The sequence below is a fragment of the Scylla paramamosain genome, chromosome 15, assembly GCF_035594125.1.
Source record: "Scylla paramamosain isolate STU-SP2022 chromosome 15, ASM3559412v1, whole genome shotgun sequence".
Taxonomy (NCBI): Eukaryota; Metazoa; Arthropoda; class Malacostraca; order Decapoda; family Portunidae; genus Scylla; species Scylla paramamosain.
In genome coordinates, this window is record NC_087165.1 from 3,268,512 (window position 1) to 3,288,699 (window position 20,188).

The 20,188-nt window shown below is 40.9% G+C and overlaps 1 protein-coding gene across 8 annotated transcripts in view; it reads left to right on the forward strand.

The window, feature by feature from the left end:
- Positions 1 to 20,188, forward strand: part of LOC135107278 (hexosaminidase D-like) — a 165,711-nt gene that overhangs the window by 89,161 nt on the left and 56,362 nt on the right. For 4 of the 8 annotated variants that reach the window (XR_010271683.1, XR_010271682.1, XM_064016946.1 and 1 more), the window contains one exon: positions 11,538 to 11,584. The exons of 1 other annotated variant lie outside the window; for it this stretch is intronic. Coding sequence is in view for 4 of the 7 variants with exons in the window: in XM_064016942.1 (XP_063873012.1) it covers positions 11,538 to 11,584 (47 nt within the window). In the remaining 3 variants the exon portion in view is untranslated. Of the gene's footprint in view, positions 1 to 11,537; positions 11,585 to 11,838; positions 11,940 to 20,188 lie in introns of all 8 variants that reach the window. 3 more of the 8 variants (XM_064016944.1, XM_064016943.1, XM_064016945.1) reach the window with 1 other exon arrangement.

A 20,188-nucleotide genomic window follows, 5' to 3' on the forward strand; every position in this document is an offset into this window, starting at 1 on the left:
GGGCCATAATCTGAGGATATGTATATATTAAATTAAAAGTGTTTAGAGGGTAGGCAGCCAGTGGAGGGAAATTACAGGTTCAGTACAAATGGCTAGACTTCATAGACAGATAGCTTTTTGACACCTCCTACCATTTTAATCAACTTATTCCAGAGAGACTGCATTCTCTCAGCTACTCCACATTAAAAGAAAATATCACAACAGACTTGAAGTGAAACATGACCTATGGTGTGCTTTAAGTGAAATAAAAACTATGAATCAAGAAGTTTGTTGACAATCTGCAACATCATCTGTCACACTGGGTGGAATGGGGATTCAAGTGAAGGAAACATGAACCTGGCATGAAAGTTCAGTAGGAAATGATCTGAGAGGAGGTGGGTGTGTGGCCACTGAAGGCCATGGTTGTGGCAGTTACTTATGACTCCCTATGGTCACATTTCACTTCAGAATTATAAAGTAATCAGATTTGTCTGATTGAAAGATCAGATCATATGGCATAGGATTAATACACTTTTTAACCCGTGGAATTTTGTTTTATTTAGTTTTTGTTTGTTTATTGTTGAAACAGCTTTCTGCAATAATGCCATTTATTGATTACTCTAAGTATAGACATTTTTTTATGTGCATTATGTTACTTCTTTAGTACCACTTTAGTAATTATATGAGATTCAACAAAGGCAAACTATAAATTTATTTATTAATACTTAACAAAAGAAAAAATAACATGGAATCAGTAAAATTACAGTATTTACTAGAGTGGTTTTTATATAGACCTAATGAATGTAGGACCATTGACAGTCACTGTAGTCATGGGTTATGCTTGGTGGTGGGCCATGGACAAGGATCATGTATGAAAAGTGGGTAATGACCTGAAAAAGTTTGGGAACCAGTGGTCTGTTTTATTGATTCCATTTGTTATTTTTTCTTTTGTTAAGTATCACCAAGGAAATTTATAGTTTGCCTTTGTTGAATCTCATATAATTACTAAAGTGCAGCAGCAGCAGCAGCAGCAGTAGTAGTAGTAGTAGTAGTAGTAGTAGTAGTAGTAGTAGTAGTAGTGGTGGTGGTGGTGGTGGTGGTGGTGGTGGTAGCAGCAGCAGCATACTGGTAATGGCATATGTAGAACACCAGCAGCAAGCCAGAAAGATTTCCTTCCCAAGGCAAGGTGAAGGGGAAGTGCATTCCACTAGAAACCATAGACCATTATGTGGCCAATTTTATCTTAGCAGAAGAAGGCTGGTGAAGATGTTTGGTATTGAACGGTATTACCTTCTTATCTACCTGGTAGTTGAATTCATTGTCTATTTGTATCATAAGCACACACACACACACACACACACACACACACACACACACACACACACACACACACACACACACACACACACACACACACACACACACAAACACACTTATAGACACAGATGTATTTAAGCTCGGAATTAAAAATAGTAGTAATAATAATAATAATAATAATAACTATAATAATAATAATAATAATAATAATAATAATAATAATAACAATAATAATAATAATAACAATAATAAATCATTATCATTTAGACATAAACACGTGCCTGCCAAATCAACAGTACTTTTCTGTACATCCAAAGTAACATAACAGCAGTGAACACAATGTGGTTGATGGTGATCAGTAGGGACAGAGATTGTATCAGATCAGAGAGGGAGAGAAGGATTAAGCTTTCACTTTGTACAGCTTTACTACTTATCAATAAATTGCCAGAAACGGAATGTGATACTTTTTTTTTTTATCACACCCTCTCCATCAATATGTGCATACAGTCTATTTTCCATGGAGTACGGAAATATTTGGATCTTATGACTCTTATAACTAATGTAGAATATATATATATATATATATATATATATATATATATATATATATATATATATATATATATATATATATATATATATATATATATATATATATATATATATATATTATGGTATGAATTATGATATGGCAACCAAAGCAATTACAAATTAAAATTTTTGTTCAAAAACAGAATTGTTCAGAAAGGGAGACGTTTGGTAACCAAGGTTCCACTATATATACGAGTATATACATATATATATATATATATATATATATATATATATATATATATATATATATATATATATATATATATATATATATATATATATATATATATATATATATATGCACACACACACACACACACACACACACACAGTGCAGCAAAAGCTGCCATTTATTAGTAGTTTATAGTTTCTACAAATATTTCCTTCATTTTTATACATTTGGAGGAGAGACACAGAGGGTAAGATGGTATTTCAATATTTGAAATAAGTTAAATGCGATCCTGTTGAGGAACCTCGATGTAAACAAACAAGGTTTGTCACTCAGGAGTAATCCTGAAGCTCCTGTGGCTCTCTCTATGACCCCACAATGCCATCACTACTGCACAACTGCATATTCCCAGTAGATTTTCCCAGCAGAAAGATGTCCTAGTGTTATGATCACCTTCATTTTGGCGGTGAGTGGGTTGCTCTTATCTGTCACTCTGTAAGGCTTCCCTCACTTGATTGGTGAGAAAAGGAATGCATGCATGGTCTTTTGATGACTTTTGTGTCACTAAGTTCATTTAATACATCCTTTCTGGATAAAAAAATTTTAAGCTGGAGATGAATCATTGTTATGTTAGAGGAAGTCATTAAAATAATGAGTTAGTAATGATGGTAAGACAAAGGATTAACAAGTGGTACTGGTTAGTTGGAGGAAAAGATTGGGTATGAAGGAGGTTTGAGCAGGACTGGGGAAGGAAGCATGAGGAAGGGTAGTAAGCAGAATGGTGATTGGCTACGGATGATGCATTTCTTATGGAGAAAATGCTGATTGGGCGAGAGATGATTATGTTTTGTGTGTCACATACTCCCACTGCCTGGCTCCCTCTCTCTGGACTTCAGCCTGGTTGGTCCTGAATTAATGTGCCCCTCAGCTCAACCACTGCACACAACACATGAATCCCAAGTCAATAAGCTGTGACTCCACTTACTACTACAGGATTTTCAACCATATGGAAGCTGGAAAACAGTGTTGCAAATGTCATTGCTAGACAGAGGGAGAAATGCCAGTTCTTTTGATATGTGTAACTCTATATTTGGGGAGGTGGTGCTTGAGCCTCAATGGTCCTGATGCCCTCATATATCACACACACACACACACACACACACACACACACTCTGGAACCTCGGTTTTCTAACTTACCGTATTTGATGGCTCATAAGACGCACCTTTTCTCAAAAAAAAAAAAAAAAAAAAAAAGGTCTCAGGAAATGAGCCTGTGTCCTATGAGTCCAAGGTTCAGCATTGAGGCAGTGCTTGGTGGTATGTTTATGGCAACAGAGGCGCTAAAATCAAACCCAGACATCTTTGCATATGTAAACAAAGTGATGTTTGGTACTACACCACAAAACAACTCTTTCTTTCAAGTTAACAATATATAATAGGTCATACTTACCAGTAATTCACATTGAATGACACCAGTCAGGAAGAATTTGCCTAAATGACCATACACCATGTACTGCATGTACCAAAACAGACACGAGGTCGGTTAGGCAGAGCTTCACTGCTTCTTTGCAGTGTGATGCCAAGGTAAGACACACTTTCATACAATTAAAATTGCACCTGTCATTTAACATTCTTATAAATAAACTTTATTACCCCTGTAGTCTCTTACAGTCACTGCCGATGCCATATGCCAGGTACATGTTTACATCTCACAACAGGATTGGTATGTAGGCTACTAGCAAATATTAGAATTTTTAAATGTAAAATATTGGGATCTAATAATGATCTAAATGCATGTGAGGGTCTTCAAACGTCAGGTAAAATCCTTCACTTCATATTCAGAGCTGAAATCTTTTTTTTTTTTTTTTTTTTTTTATTTCAATGTCTGCCAAAACTGGGTGCATCTTATGAGCCCATGCATCTTATGAACCATCAAATACAGTAATTCATTTCTGCATTCTGTCCAAAATCCGAAATGTTTGAAAACCAAAACAATTTTCCCCATACGAATCAATGTAAAATAGGTTAATCCATTCTCAGAAACCAGTCCACCTTGTCTTAGCTGGTAATGACTAACACTCCCACTGCTAAGATGACCACTCCACAACATCTCCAGCTTAGGAATTTTTTTTATCCAGAAAGGATGTATTGAATGAACTTTATGACACAAAACTCATCAAAAGACCATGCAGGTATTCTCTTTGTCACCAATCAAGTGAGGGAGGGAAGCTATATGTCACCAATCAAGTGAGGGAGGGAAGCTATATATAGAGTGAAACAGAGGAGCAACCCACTATCTGCCAAAATGAAGATGATCGTAACACTTAGACATCTTCCAGCTGGGAAAATGCAGTTGTGCAGTATTGATGGTGTTGTGGGTCATAAAGAGAACCACAGAAAGCTCAAGATTATTCCTGAGCGGCAAACCTTGTTTGTTTACATCAAGGTTCTTCAACTTCTTTAATTGGATCACATTTAATTTATTTCAAATACAGTAAAATACCTCTTATCTGCCATCAACGGGACCGCCGACATGCCGGATACTTGAATATTGCCGGATACTTGAATAGAAGTGAAATTATGTCCACAATCACCACCCTACACTCATGCATCTTACCATAACAAAGATCAGCTGATCTTAATCAGCAGCTGATCTGATCAGCTGCTTAAGTGTAAGCACAACACACTTCCTCTTTTCTACAACTTTAGGCATGATGAAGGCGTCAGGCGATAAACAGTGCACATGCGGGACTGAGTCACTGAGTAAACACAGTGCAGTGGGCTGCGGGTGGCGCGAAGCAGTGCGCTCTGGTGGCGAGGGGACAAAGTATGCCTCGCGCAGGAATTTTAATCAATTTTATGAGTACACATTGATTTTTTATTGATTTTAAGGCTCGGGGAAAAATGTGCTGGATACTTGAAGCTGCCGGATACTCGAATGCCGGATGAGAGGGATTTTACTGTAATGAATTACTGTCTTACACTCTGTGGCTCTCCGCCAAATGTATAAAAACAAAGGAAATATTTATAGAAATTATAAGTTAGTAATAAACGGCAGCTTTTGCTATATCTTGTAGTATTTGAAATCAAGTATGTTAAAAAACTGAATTATGGTACAGCAACCGAAGCAATTATGAGGTAACAATTTTGTTCGAAAACTGAGTTGTTCAGAAAGGGAGACATTCGGTATATATATATATATATATATATATATATATATATATATATATATATATATATATATATATATATATATATAGGCAGTAGACACCTGCCGAAACGATAATTACTCCCAGTGAGGTCTAAAGCACTGTTCAGGGGGTGCTGTGAACTTATCATTAAACCCAGCTGTGACCTCACTGAACGTTTCCCTTTGTGTCTCACAACACAAGGGGGCAGTTACAGCCTGCCCTCTAAAGACAACTCTCTTCTTCCACACAAAACTACAAGCACCTAATAACACACACACCCTTCTCTCAAAAATTTTAAAATCATCATGGCGACTCCTACACCAGCCTCGGAGTCCCCATCTGGGGAGGGGACCATAAATGTCCCCAGGTCAGACTGCCTTTCTGTCGACGACCCTAAGTGTCTTGACACCCCCCTCAACTTTTTCTTCATTAACTTCTGCAACATTCGCAGTCTAAGATCTAATTTTCAATCTGTAGAACACCACCTCTCCTCTTCTAAACCTCATCTTCTTTTCCTCACTGAAACTCAGGTGTCTGAGGCAACTGACAGTAGACCCTTTTCTGTTCTCTCCTACTTTCTCTATCCTCATTTTCGATCCAAAGCTGGATGCTGCGTTTATGTGCGCAATGACTTAACCTGCTCTCGTGCCCATGCTCTTGAATCTTCCGAGTTTTCCACCATCTGGCTACGACTACAGAGTCATTCTCATACTAAATTTATCTGTGCTGTATACCTCTTACCTAACTCCTCTGACTATAAGAAATTCTTTGACTACTTAACTTCCAAAGTGGAGCACATTCTGACCCTCTTCCCTTTTGCAGAGATCTCCATTATTGGAGACTTCAATGTTCATCACCAGCTTTGGCTTTCCACTCCCTTCACTGACCATCCTGGTGAACTAGCCTACAACTTTGCTATCCTCCATGACCTAGAGCAATTGGTGCAACACCCTACTCGTATTCCTGACTGTCTTGGAGATACGCCCAACATTCTTGACCTTTTCCTGACCTCTAATCCTTCTGTTTATGCTGTCACCCTTTCTTCTCCGTTGGGCTCCTCCGATCACAATCTCATATCTTTATCTTGTCCTATCACTCCAATCCCTCCTCAGGATCCCCCTAAGCGAAGGTGCCTCTGGCGTTTTGCCTCTGCTAGTTGGGGGGACCTGAGGAGGTATTTTGCTGATTTTCCTTGGAATGATTACTGCTTCCGTGTCAGAGACCCGTCTTTGTGTGCTGAGCGCATAACAGAGGTGATAGTGTCTGGCATGGAGGCATACATTCCTCACTCTTTTTCTTGTCCTAAATCTTCTAAACCTTGGTTTAACACAGCTTGTTCTCGTTCTATACATGATAGAGAGGTGGCCCACAAAAGGTACTTAAGCCTTCCATCACCAGAATCTCATGCACTTTATATTTCTGCCCAGAACCATGCCAAGTCTGTTTTCCAACTAGCCAAAAACTCCTTCATTAACAGAAAATGTCAAAACCTTTCAAGATCTAACTCCCCTCGTGATCAAAAATATCTCCAATAACTTTAATTCTTCTTTCCCTCCTCTATTTCAATCAGATGGCACCACTGCTATCACATCTATTTCTAAAGCTGAACTCTTTGCTCAAATCTTTGCTAACAACTCTACCTTGGACGATTCTGGGCTTGTTCCTCCCTCTCCTCCACCCTCTGACTACTTCATGCCACCTATTAAAATTCTTCGCAATGATGTTTTCCATGCCCTCGCTGGCCTAAACCCTCGGAAGGCTTATGGACCTGATGGGGTCCCTCCTATTGTTTTCCGAAACTGTGCCTCCGTGCTTGCACCTTGCTTAGTCAAACTCTTTCAGCTCTGTCTGTCAACATCTACCTTTCCTTCTTGCTGAAAGTTTGCCTACATTCAACCTGTTCCTAAAAAGGGTGACCGTTCTAATCCCTCAAACTACCGTCCTATTGCTTTAATTTCCTGCTTATCTAAAGTTTTTGAATCTATCCTCAACAGGAAGATTCTTAAACATCTATCACTTCACAACCTTCTATCTGATCGCCAGTATGGGTTCCATCAAGGCCACTCTACTGGTGATCTTCTGGCTTTCCTTACTGAGTCTTGATCATCCTCTTTTAGAGACTTTGGTGAAACTTTTGCTGTTGCCTTGGACATCTCAAAAGCCTTTGATAGAGTCTGGCACAAAGCTTTGATTTCCAAACTACCCTCCTACGGTTTCTATCCTTCTCTCTGTAACTTCATCTCAAGTTTCCTTTCTGACCGTTCTATTGCTGCTGTGGTAGACGGTCACTGTTCTTCTCCTAAATCTATTAACAGTGGTGTTCCTCAGGGTTCTGTCCTGTCACCCACTCTCTTCTTATTATTCATTAATGATCTTCTAAACCAAACTTCTTGTCCTATCCACTCCTACGCTGATGATACCACCCTGCACTTTTCCACGTCTTTTCATAGACGTCCAACCCTTCAGGAGGTAAACATTTCACACAGGGAAGCCACAGAACGCCTGACTTCTGATCTTTCTAAAATTTCTGATTGGGGCAGAGCAAACTTGGTATTGTTCAATGCCTCAAAAACTCAATTCCTCCATCTATCAACTCAACACAACCTTCCAGACAACTATCCCCTCTTCTTCAATGACACTCAACTGTCCCCCTCTTCTACACTGAACATCCTTGGTCTGTCCTTTACTTATAATCTGAACTGGAAACTTCACATCTCATCTCTAGCTAAAACAGCTTCTATGAAGTTAGGTGTTCTGAGACGTCTGCGCCAGTTTTTCTCACCTCCCCAGCTGCTAACTCTGTACAAGGGCCTTATCCGTCCATGTATGGAGTATGCTTCACATGTCTGGGGGGGTTCCACTCATACTGCTCTTCTAGACAGGGTGGAATCAAAAGCTTTTCGTCTCTTCAACTCCTCTCCTCTAACTGACTGTCTTCAGCCCCTCTCTCACCGCCGCAATGTTGCATATCTAGCTGTCTTCTACCGCTATTTTCATGCCAACTGCTCTTCTGATCTTGCTAACTGCATGCCTCCCCTCCTTCCGCGGCCTCGCTGCACAAGACTTTCTTCTTTCTCTCACCCCTATTCTGTCCACCTCTCTAACGCAAGAGTTAACCAGTATTCTCAATCATTCATCCCTTTCTCTGGTAAACTCGAACTCCCTGCTTGCTTCTGTATTTCCGCCTTCCTATGACTTGGATTCCTTCAAGAGGGAGGTTTCAAGACACTTATCCACCAATTTTTGACCACTGCTTTGACCCTTTTATGGGACGAGCATTTCAGTGGGCATTTTTTTTTTTATTAGATTTTTGTTGCCCTTGGCCAGTATCCTTCCTACATAAAAAAAAAAAAAAACTTCATCTCAAGTTTCCTTTCTGACCGTTCTATTGCTGCTGTGTTAGACGGTCACTGTTCTTCCCCTAAATCTATTAACAGTGGTGTTCCTCAGGGTTCTGTCCTGTCACCCACTCTCTTCTTATTATTCATTAATGATCTTCTAAACCAAACTTCTTGTCCTATCCACTCCTACCCTGATGATACCACCCTGCACTTTTCCACGTCTTTTCATAGACGTCCAACCCTTCAGGAGGTAAACATATCACGCAGGGAAGCCACAGAACGCCTGACTTCTGATCTTTCTAAAATTTATGATTGGGGCAGAGCAAACTTGGTATTGTTCAATGCCTCAAAAACTCAATTCCTCCATCTATCAACTCGACACAACCTTCCAGACAACTATCCCCTCTTCTTCAGTGACACTCAACTGTCCCCCTCTTCTACACTGAACATCTTTGGCCTGTCCTTTACTTATAATCTGAACTGGAAACTTCACATCTCATCTCTAGCTAAAACAGCTTCTATGAAGTTAGGTGTTCTGAGACGTCTCCGCCAGTTTTTCTCACCCCCCCAGCTGCTAACTCTGTACAAGGGCCTTATCCGTCCATGTATGGAGTATGCTTCTTAGGTTTGGGGGGTTCCACTCATACTGCTCTTCTAGACAGGGTGGAATCAAAAGCTTTTCATCTCATCAACTCCTCTCCTCTAACTGACTGTCTTCAGACTCTCTCTCACCGCCGCAATGTTGCATATCTAGCTGTCTTCTACCACTGTTTTCATGCTAACTGCTCTTCTGATCTTGCTAACTGCATGCCTCCCCTCCTTCCGCGGCCTCGCTGCACAAGACTTTCTTCTTTCTCTCACCCCTATTCTGTCCACCTCTCTAACGCAAGAGTTAACCAGTATTCTCATTCATCCCTTTCTCTGGTAAACTCTGGAACTCCCTGCCTGCCTCTGTATTTCCACCTTCCTATGACTTAAATTCCTTCAAGAGGGAGGTTTCAAGACACTTATCCATCAATTTTTGACCACTGCTTTGACCCTTTTATGGGACTGGCATTTCAGTGGGCATTTTTTTATTAGATTGATTTTTGTTGCCCTTGGCCAGTGTCCTTCCTACATAAAAAAAAAAAAATATATATATATATAGAGAGAGAGAGAGAGAGAGAGAGAGAGAGGTATAGCCAAGAAGCAGAAAGATTTAAAGTGACCATAACCTCAGTGTTGTTTAGGTTTTGCTAAACACCTGCTGCTCCCACAGACATACTCATATTACATACCAAAGTGTGAGAGGGTGCTGCAAGCATGCTCTTGCCCCTTCCTGTGTCTTTTCTGTCCATTTCCCTTCACATCTTAGTAACACAGAGAGAATCTGCAAGTTTCACTCTAAAGACATATTCTACTATTTGCAGTAGTACACTACAAGCAATAGAAACACTTGCCCAATCTCTTAAGTCAAGATTATCGTTATGAAAATCCCTATCTGTGGAGAGGACCACAAAATGTCCCCATGTCAAACAGTTCATTAGATCTCATGTCCAAACTTTTGAACTTTGTAAATTTTACACCAACTTTCTAAGACTTCATCATCACTCATTAAATTTATCTGTCATGTATCTCTTGCCTAATTCCTCCACCTGTATAAAATTATTTGTCTAACTTCCAAAGTGGAACATTTTCTCAGCATTTTTTTTCACTTGCAGAAATTTTCATTCATGGAGATTTCATTGTTCACCACCAGGTTTTGCCAGAATCTTCTTTCATTGACTATTCTGATTTTAGACATTTTAGACCTTTTTCGTAAATTATAACCCCTTTTCTATTTTCTGTATTGAGCACTGCAGATCACAATACATGTTACTTTCATATAATGTCATTTCATTCCAATGCTGTCACTGGACCACCAGAGTGAAGGCACCTTTAGCATTACGCCCCTGTAGTGTGGGAGGACGTAAGACTATTCTGTTTCTCAGTGGAATGACTAGTACATCCATTGCTTTACACAATGCATAACATGTCATTATGACTACCATGAAGGCATACTTATACTTCCTCTAACTCCAAAGCTTGTAAACTGTGCTTCAACTCTTCATGCTGCCTTGCTGCCCAAGAGAGGCAAACTACAAACAGTACCTCAGTCTTCCATCTCTTGAAACACATACTTTTTGTTTTCTGTTTGAAATCATAACAGATCTGTCCTTTAATTTTGTTAAAAGAAAATTTATCAATAAGAAATGTCAACACCTCTCTCAAATCTTAGAAAATTAACTTACCAAAATACCTGGAAGGAAAAGTCATGACCAGCAGAGAAGAACAGTTGAATGGAAATTGTAGTTTGTGGACATGGTGGGGTCAAGCAATCAACTAGCAAGTGGTTGCTGGCACTGACATCTCACTGACTATCATTCGTGACATCAGTTGAATGTTGTGAAGTGAAATTAAAAACACATATATATGAGAACATTAAACAAATCTCACAGATGCAGATAAGAATATTTTATGTTACTTGTTATATATGATGTCAAGTTTTAAAATGGCATCAGTTTCACTTTATAAAGCTTTATTATATTCATTGTAGTTTCTTATTTGGGTAACACTGCAGTGGAGTGATACGGAGCACTGGACACTACCATGTTCTCCAGTCTTTTATTGTATGTTCACTATATTCTTCCTGCTCATGCAGTTGTTTAAAATGTATGTTGCAAATATGTATGTTGCAGGAGGTAGTTCATCCATATTTTATCATCAGTGTGAATGCACATACAGGTTTCCAATGTATTTTCTCTCTCTCTCTCTCTCTCTCTCTCTCTCTCTCTCTCTCTCTCTCTCTCTCTCTCTCTCTCTCTCTCTCTCTCTCTCTCTCTCTCTCTCTCTCTCTCTCTCTCTCTCTCTCTCTCTCTCTCTCTCTCTCTCTCTCTCTCTCTCTCACAAAATTTACTTTTGTTCCAGGAAACTAGAGGAAGCATCAGCAAGTGACAGGAGTCAACTATCAACAGGTAAATAACATCACACACACACACACACACACACACACACACACACACACACACACACACACACACACACACACACACACACACACACACACACACACACACACGGCCCTGGAGTCAGCAATCACCCTAACACTACAGAAGCCTGCATGTCAGATATACAGTTAAACTCCTCTGGTTAGTATTGTTCCTCTCTGATCCTTTTCCTCTTCGGCTGCAACTTGCTTTTCTGTATTGACTGTGTTCCCTCCTTGCAGTGCAACACTTATCCTGGGTGTGTAGGGCAGCATGTATGCCCTCAGGGGTGCGGCGCCAAGTCACCGGCCACTAGCCTTGTGGACGACTAAAAATTTTCACCGTATGGTTAACTTGTTTTCTTGGTGTGTGTGTGTGTGTGTGTGTGTGTGTGTGTGTGTGTGTGTGTGTGTGTGTGTGTGTGTGTGTGTGTTGCAGCACTTTCGTAAGATTTTTTATGTTGTCAGGTCATGTCTGTAAGTGTTTTATGATGCATGTATTCACACCCTCATTTGTGCTGTTCTGGCCACATGGCAGGGGCAAATGGCGGATGGGGATGCCAATGTCACACACACACCTCCAAAGAAAAGCTGGAGTGGGCTCCTTACTTGACCAACTTATGTTGGACCACACATGCTTTATCAGCTGGAATGATATTTCACTTGATTCCTATGTTACTCTTCATTGTTTAGTGTTTGTTCAGATGCTCACTGCTCATGGCTGGCTAATGTCACATTCTGGAATTAAATTATGTTTTGTGTAAATACATATAGATTACCTCACAAATATTTGACTAGGTGTGTGTGTGTGTGTGTGTGTGTGTGTGTGTGTGTGTGATTCACCTATGGTTGTCTTCTGGTCACCCAGCCAGCCATTCCCCTACGGAAAGAGCTCAGAGCTCATAGTGACTGATCCTTGGGTAGGACTGAGATCATTTACACACACCACACACCGGGACAGCAAGGTCACAATCCCTCGGGTTACATCCCGTACCTACTTGCTGCTAGATGAACAGAAGCTACACATTAAGAGGCTCACCCATTTGCCTTGCCGCATTCGGGATTAGAACCCAGCCCTTCTTGGTTATGAGCCAAGCATGCTAACCACTACACTACACGGTGTGTGTGTGTGTGTGTGTGTGTGTGTGTGTGTGTGTGTGTGTGTGTGTGTGTGTGTGTGTGCAGTACAGTAGAGTCTGTTACCTCCTTGGATTTTACCATTTCTGGGTTGTATTGACCCATTTTCAGGAAGGCTGTAAATGGTACCATTCAGCAGGAGGTAATATTCTGTGAGCATGGGTGTTTTTTTGTCTTGAGAGGGTGGTACCTCGTAGAATATTATATTCCTCATGGTTGTTTGTCCTTTGTCATACGTGTGTCCTAGAATGTGGTTATACTATTCTTTCCCAGCAACTGAAGTGTTCATTGTCTGTTGAGATGATTGTTATTCCTTTCTCCATGCTTGGGTTAAGACAGAACGGCAGTCTCATTTAATTTACCACAAGAGACTGTGGGCCCTGGACCAGACCGCGCAGGAGGCTGACCCGAGGTAGTGGCAGCCATGAGGGGAGGGCTGAACCTGGTGTTGCGACAACATATAATATATATATATATATATATATATATATATATATATATATATATATATATATATATATATATATATATATATATATATATATATATATATATACATATGGCTACAGGAGTCCAGTAGGACCCTATCAACCTGTAGGTGAGCCCCTCATTAGATTACATAAGTGGTATGTAGTCTAGTCTAGTCTGGGGAAGCTAGCTGAGCTAAAGGCAGCTGTGAGAGGGGTGGAATCTGTGGTTGTAACAATATATATATATATATATATATATATATATATATATATATATATATATATATATATATATATATATATATATATATATATATATATAAACACACACACACACACACACACACACACACACCGCTTAGTGTATTGGTTAGCATGCTCAGCTCACAACCGAGAAGGCCTGGGTTCGAATCCCAGGCGCTGTGAGGCAAATGGGCGAGCCTTGATGTGTAGCCTCTGTTCACCTAGCAGCAAGTAAGTACGGGACGTAACCCGAGGAGTTATGACCTCGCTGTCCCGGTGTGTGGTGTGTCAGTGGTCTCAGTCCTACCCAAAGATTGGTCACTATGAGCTCTGAGCTCTTTCAGTTGGGGAACAGCTGGCTGGGTGACCAGCAGACGACTGTAGGTGAATCACACACACACACGCATATATATATATATATATATATATATATATATATATATATATATATATATATATATATATATATATATATATATATATATATATATATATATATATATATATATATATATACGAGGTGTGTCATTAAAGTTCCAGGACTGGTGTCCTAAAAGATGAATTTCAAACCCAAGCCACAAACCACCATATTTCCCCTTCAAAGTAATCCTTCTGGAGTATACAACTGCGCTCCCAACCCTCTACAGTCACTAATCTTTTTCTTACGTGCTTTTAAAATCATGTCCTCTGTTGCAGGTCGTTTAACAATGAGCGCTGAACAGCGAACAAACTTGAAGTTTTTGGTGCAGTTGGGGAAAACGCCGTCAGAAGCACTGGGTATGCTGCAAAAAGTGTACGGGGATGAGACAATGTCATGCTCACGTGTTTTTGAGTGGTGCAAGAGGTTCAAAGAGGGCCGGGAGGACGTGGAAGATGACCCCAGGAGTGGAAGACCCTCAACGAGCAGGAATGAGGCCAATGTTGAGCGTGTCAAGCAGATGGTGCGTGACGATCGTCGGTTGACTGTTCGAAAGATCGCAGATGAGCTTGGCATGAACCACAACAGCGTGTGGAAGATTATCACTGAAGATCTGGGCATGCGGAAAGTCTGTGCGAAGATGGTGCCGAGACTCCTGAACGATGACCAGAAGGGACGACGCATGCAGGTGTGTCAGGACATCCTCGAGCGTCTGGAAACTGAACCAGACTTGCTCAGGAGAGTCATCACCGGCGATGAGTCCTGGGTATTTGAGTACGACCCGGAGACCAAACGCCAGAGCCTTCAATGGAAGAGTCCGGCGTCGCCACGGCCGAAGAAAGCAAGGCAGTCCAGGTCCAGCTTCAAGGTCATGTTGATCGCTTTCTTCGATGTGAGGGGCATCGTCCACTGCGAGTTCTTGCCACAGGGCCAGACAGTCAACCAACATGTGTACAAAGAAGTACTGCGGCGTCTGCTTCGTGCAGTGCGCGAGAAGAGGCGGGAGTTGTGGCAGGGCAACTCGTGGCTGCTTCACCACGACAATGCGCCTGCTCACAATGCCCTGAGCATCAGAGAGTTCTTGGCCAAGAAGAACATCGCCGTGCTGGAGCAACCGCCCTACTCACCTGACCTCGCTCCGTGCGACTTCTTCCTCTTCCCCAAGCTCAAGGAGGTCATGAAGGGGACCCGTTTTGATGATGCGGACGACATCAAAAAGGCCGTGACGACGGAGCTGAGGAGCATCCCGCAAGAATCCTTCCAGCAGTGCATGCAAGCCTGGCAGAGAAGGATGGACAAGTGCATGCGGTGCCAGGGGGATTACTTCGAAGGAGATAACCTATAGTTTGTAGCCTGGATGTGAAATAAAACTTGTGTGGCACCAGTCCTGGAACTTTAATGACACACCAGTCCTGCCACAACTCGTATCTCCTTCGAAGTAATCCCCCTGGCACCGCATGCACTTGTCCATCCTTCTCTGCCAGGCTTGCATGCACTGCTGGAAGGATTCTTGCGGGATGCTCCTCAGCTCCGTCGTCACGGCCTTTTTGATGTCGTCCGCATCATCAAAACGGGTCCCCTTCATGACCTCCTTGAGCTTGGGGAAGAGGAAGAAGTCGCACGGAGCGAGGTCAGGTGAGTAGGGCGGTTGCTCCAGCACGGCGATGTTCTTCTTGGCCAAGAACTCTCTGATGCTCAGGGCATTGTGAGCAGGCGCATTGTCGTGGTGAAGCAGCCACGAGTTGCCCTGCCACAACTCCCGCCTCTTCTCGCGCACTGCACGAAGCAGACGCCGCAGTACTTCTTTGTACACATGTTGGTTGACTGTCTGGCCCTGTGGCAAGAACTCGCAGTGGACGATGCCCCTCACATCGAAGAAAGCGATCAACATGACCTTGAAGCTGGACCTGGACTGCCTTGCTTTCTTCGGCCGTGGCGACGCCGGACTCTTCCATTGAAGGCTCTGGCGTTTGGTCTCCGGGTCGTACTCAAATACCCAGGACTCATCGCCGGTGATGACTCTCCTGAGCAAGTCTGGTTCAGTTTCCAGACGCTCGAGGATGTCCTGACACACCTGCATGCGTCGTCCCTTCTGGTCATCGTTCAGGAGTCTCGGCACCATCTTCGCACAGACTTTCCGCATGCCCAGATCTTCAGTGATAATCTTCCACACGCTGTTGTGGTTCATGCCAAGCTCATCTGCGATCTTTCGAACAGTCAACCGACGATCGTCACGCACCATCTGCTTGACACGCTCAACATTGGCCTCATTCCTGCTCGTTGAGGGTCTTCCACTCCTGGGGTCATCTTCCACGTCCTCCCGGCCCTCTTTGAACCTCTTGCACCACTCAAAAACACGTGAGCGTGACATTGTCTCATCCCCGTACACTTTTTGCAGCATACCCAGTGCTTCTGACGGCGTTTTCCCCAACTGCACCAAAAACTTCAAGTTTGTTCGCTGTTCAGCGCTCATTGTTAAACGACCTGCAACAGAGGACATGATTTTAAAAGCACGTAAGAAAAAGATTAGTGACTGTAGAGGGTTGGGAGCGCAGTTGTATACTCCAGAAGGATTACTTTGAAGGGGAAATATGGTGGTTTGTGGCTTGGGTTTGAAATTCATCTTTTAGGACACCAGTCCTGGAACTTTAATGACACACCTCGTATATATATATATATATATATATATATATATATATATATATATATATATATATATATATATATATATATATATATATATATATATATATACCCTATTTCCTGCCATATAAGAAACACTTTTTTTTCCTAAAAAAAAATTATACCACAATGGTTAGGTTTTGGCATTACTATAATAACACCTAAACACCACTATTTGATCCCAGAATGAAATCTATATGTCTATGTACCAAGGTTTTCCACGGCTCAAGTAAGCAGGTTCACACCTCTGCCTCACAACTGTCCTCAATAGCCTGCCCTATCTTCCTGATGTTCTTAGCAGTCTCCCTGACTACACTGTTCTCTTTTGATGTCATTATTGCCAATCCATAGAATTACCAGATCATACTTCTGCATCACTGCATTAATTCTTTCATCTTCAAGGAAACTATGGCCTTTGCCCCTGGATCTCGATATAGGTCCAAGTGGACTGTCTCATCCCCGATATCCAGGGTGTTAGGGACATGGCTGTGGCCTACAGTTAGTGCTCTACACATTGGTTCTCTTATTAATCAACTGCTATCACTAACAAAACACATACAAGAAATACACAACAAAATATGAAAGCACAAAAAATAGGTGCAAAAAAATTAATTTAACTAACAAAATAAACTTAAACTAATCTGAAATTGAAAAAAAATCTTAATAAAACCTAAACTAACTACTTGCTAACTAAGACATGGAGAACATGAGGGAAATGTAAGAATATCCCACTAATCACTGCCACCAAAAATATGTGCTGTTTTCATGTTCACATATTTAATTAAATAAAAAAGAATGAAAATATAGATCAATAAATAAAAAAAAACAAAGAACTGACAAAAAAAGTCTGAAATACTCTTCTCAACCTCCAAAACAATTATAGAACTGGTCTAAATGAGAAAGAGATAAAGAAAATAAACACTTTACTCTATCACTCTCACATCACAGGGTTAACACCACCAAAGGAATAATTATAACAACACTAATAGCAGCAGATCAAGGAGAATACCTAACTTTGTCAAGTGACTTAACTAAACTAACTAGCTGACACAACTGAGGATCCTGGGAGAGTTTATCTGCATTTGGTGTGGCTGGATGATGTCTTGGGTAGCAGCTGGAGGCAGGTAGGTGTCCAGGTGAGGTGGAGGACTTTGGGTACCACCGACCATGTGGCCGTCCTTCCTGGTAGGGGGTGGTATAGCAGGAGTCAAGGTGACGACATTAGGCCTTAGCTGAAGGCTGCAGGAGTCAGCAAGGCCAGGCTGGGCTTCCTCTAGGTCCTTGTAGGGTGTGTGGCATCACCTTGTGGCATCCCTTGGTACCTCACTCTCAACACCTCCGTCTTGACTCTCCTACAGGAGTGTAAGACCGTCAGCTGGGCCTTTGTTGCCACTAAGGAATGTGTAGTCACCCCTTGGGTCACTACTCACCTTGTCTGCCTTCCTGTCTCTGCTCTAGTACCCAATAGAAACCATGCTGGATGGTGCTGGGGTGGCACAACCTTCCTGGTAGCTATCTGGAGTGAGAGAGAGCAGTTGTGGTCGTTGATGGTTCTGAGAACGGCAGTGGTATCCATCCACACATAGCTTGGCAATTCGTGATTGGTCCAGCTCAGTTCCTCAGACTTCTTAACTCTCCTGGGTCTTCCTATAACCTAACTGCTTCTATATACATCTACAATACATCCTCCTCTGTTGGATTTTGGTATCCTTATTACCTCACATTAACAATTGGGTGAGATTTCTAGGTAAGCATAGTTGTGGCCCACAGCTACTACACATGCATGGCACTCAGAAAGAGATCAAGATCATCTGGAACAGGTTGATTGTTTTTGTCTGGTATTTATAGTGTCACTTAGATTTTTTTTTTTTTTTTCTGGTGGAGAGTGCTCAAGGTACACATACTAGCATATACAATTTGTGCCACAACACCAATCTGGGCATACTTTTTTTCTGTCTCCTGCGAAAGAAAATTCTTGATGATAATATTGTATGATTTTTCTTTTCTTTTTTTTTTTTAATCCTTTTCTGTTGTTATCATGGCTCTGTGTGTGTGTGTGTGTGTGTGTGTGTGTGTGTGTGTGTGTGTGTGTGTGTGTGTGTGTTTGTTTGTTTGTTTGTTTGTTTGTTTGTTTGAGATTACTTAGTTGTGTCATAACTCCCGCTATGGTCATACTGTCCTCTGTATCCATTATAATTTAACTTGGCCTTGAAATTATGAATAGTGTTTACTCATACCACATCTTTATTTAGACACTTCCATATATCAACTACTCTTTGTGGAAGACTATTCTTTTTGATATCTTTTCTACAAATTTCCTTTTTCAGTTTCTTTCCGTTTCCTCTAGTGTTTCTCATTTCCCACGTCACAATGTTGTTGCTGTCCAGCTTTTCTAGTCCTTCTATTAGTCTATATATTGTAATTAGGTCTCCTCTCTCCCTTCTTTGTTCCAAAGTTGGATGGTTTAGTTTTTCTAGTCTCATTTTGTATGTCTCTTCACTTAAGTTTCGGATCATCTTTGTTGCTGCTCTTTGTGTCCTCTCCAGTTTCCTGATGTGTTTCTTGAGACTTGGTGACCATACTACAGCTTCATATTCCAATTTTGGATGAATCATTCTTACAATTAGTTTCATTCATTTCTTCATCCAAGTATGCAAATGCAATTCTTATATTCCTTAGCAAATTCATTGTTTCCCCAACAATCTTGTTTATATGGTAATCAACTGTTAATGTGTCTGCTACTATCACCCCAAGATCTTTTTCCTTAGTTTTTTCCAATATAGTCATCTCCCAACTTGTAAACACCAGAGATCTTTTTTTATTCTTTCCAAATTCCAATAAGCTACATTTCTTTGCATTAAAATTAATTTCCCATTTACAGCTCCATTTTTCATTTAGGTTCAAATCTTGTTGTAAAACTTTCTGATCTTCCTCCATTTCTATTTTTTTTTTAATCAATTTAGCATCATCTGCAAATAAACTCATATAACTGTTGTCCCCTTCTGTCATATCAATAATGTACACAGTGAACATGACTGGAGCCAGTACAGAACCTTGAGGTACTCCACTTGCTACTTTTCTCTAAGATGATTTTTGATCTCTAATAGCTGTTCTCATTTCTCTATTGCTTAGGAAGTCTTCCATCCACTTCAAGAGTCCTCTTCTCACTCCACCAATGTTCTTTATCTTCCACAGGAGTCCCTTATGTGGCATCTTGTCAAAGGCCTTTTTCAAATCCAGGTAGATACCATCTACCCATCCATCTCACTACTATGTCAATTATTCTCAAGTAAAAACAAATCAAATTAGTTGTACATGATCTCCCTCTATGGAATCCAAATTGTCTATCAGTTATTGTGCCATTTTCTTCCAAAAAATTTCATTCATGTATCTTTCACAATTTGTTCATATTTTTGCCACAATCGATGTTAATGATATTGGTCTATAATTCAGAGGGTCTTTTTTACACCCTCCTTTAAATATTGGTACAATATCAGCCTTTTTCCAGTCACTTGGTACCTTGCTGTCATGTGATGAATTCTCTACAATATAATGTATTTTATCTGCCAACTGACTATTGGATTCCTATAAAATCCAGTTTGATATACCATCTGGTCCCTGTGCTTTACCTGCTTCTAACTTC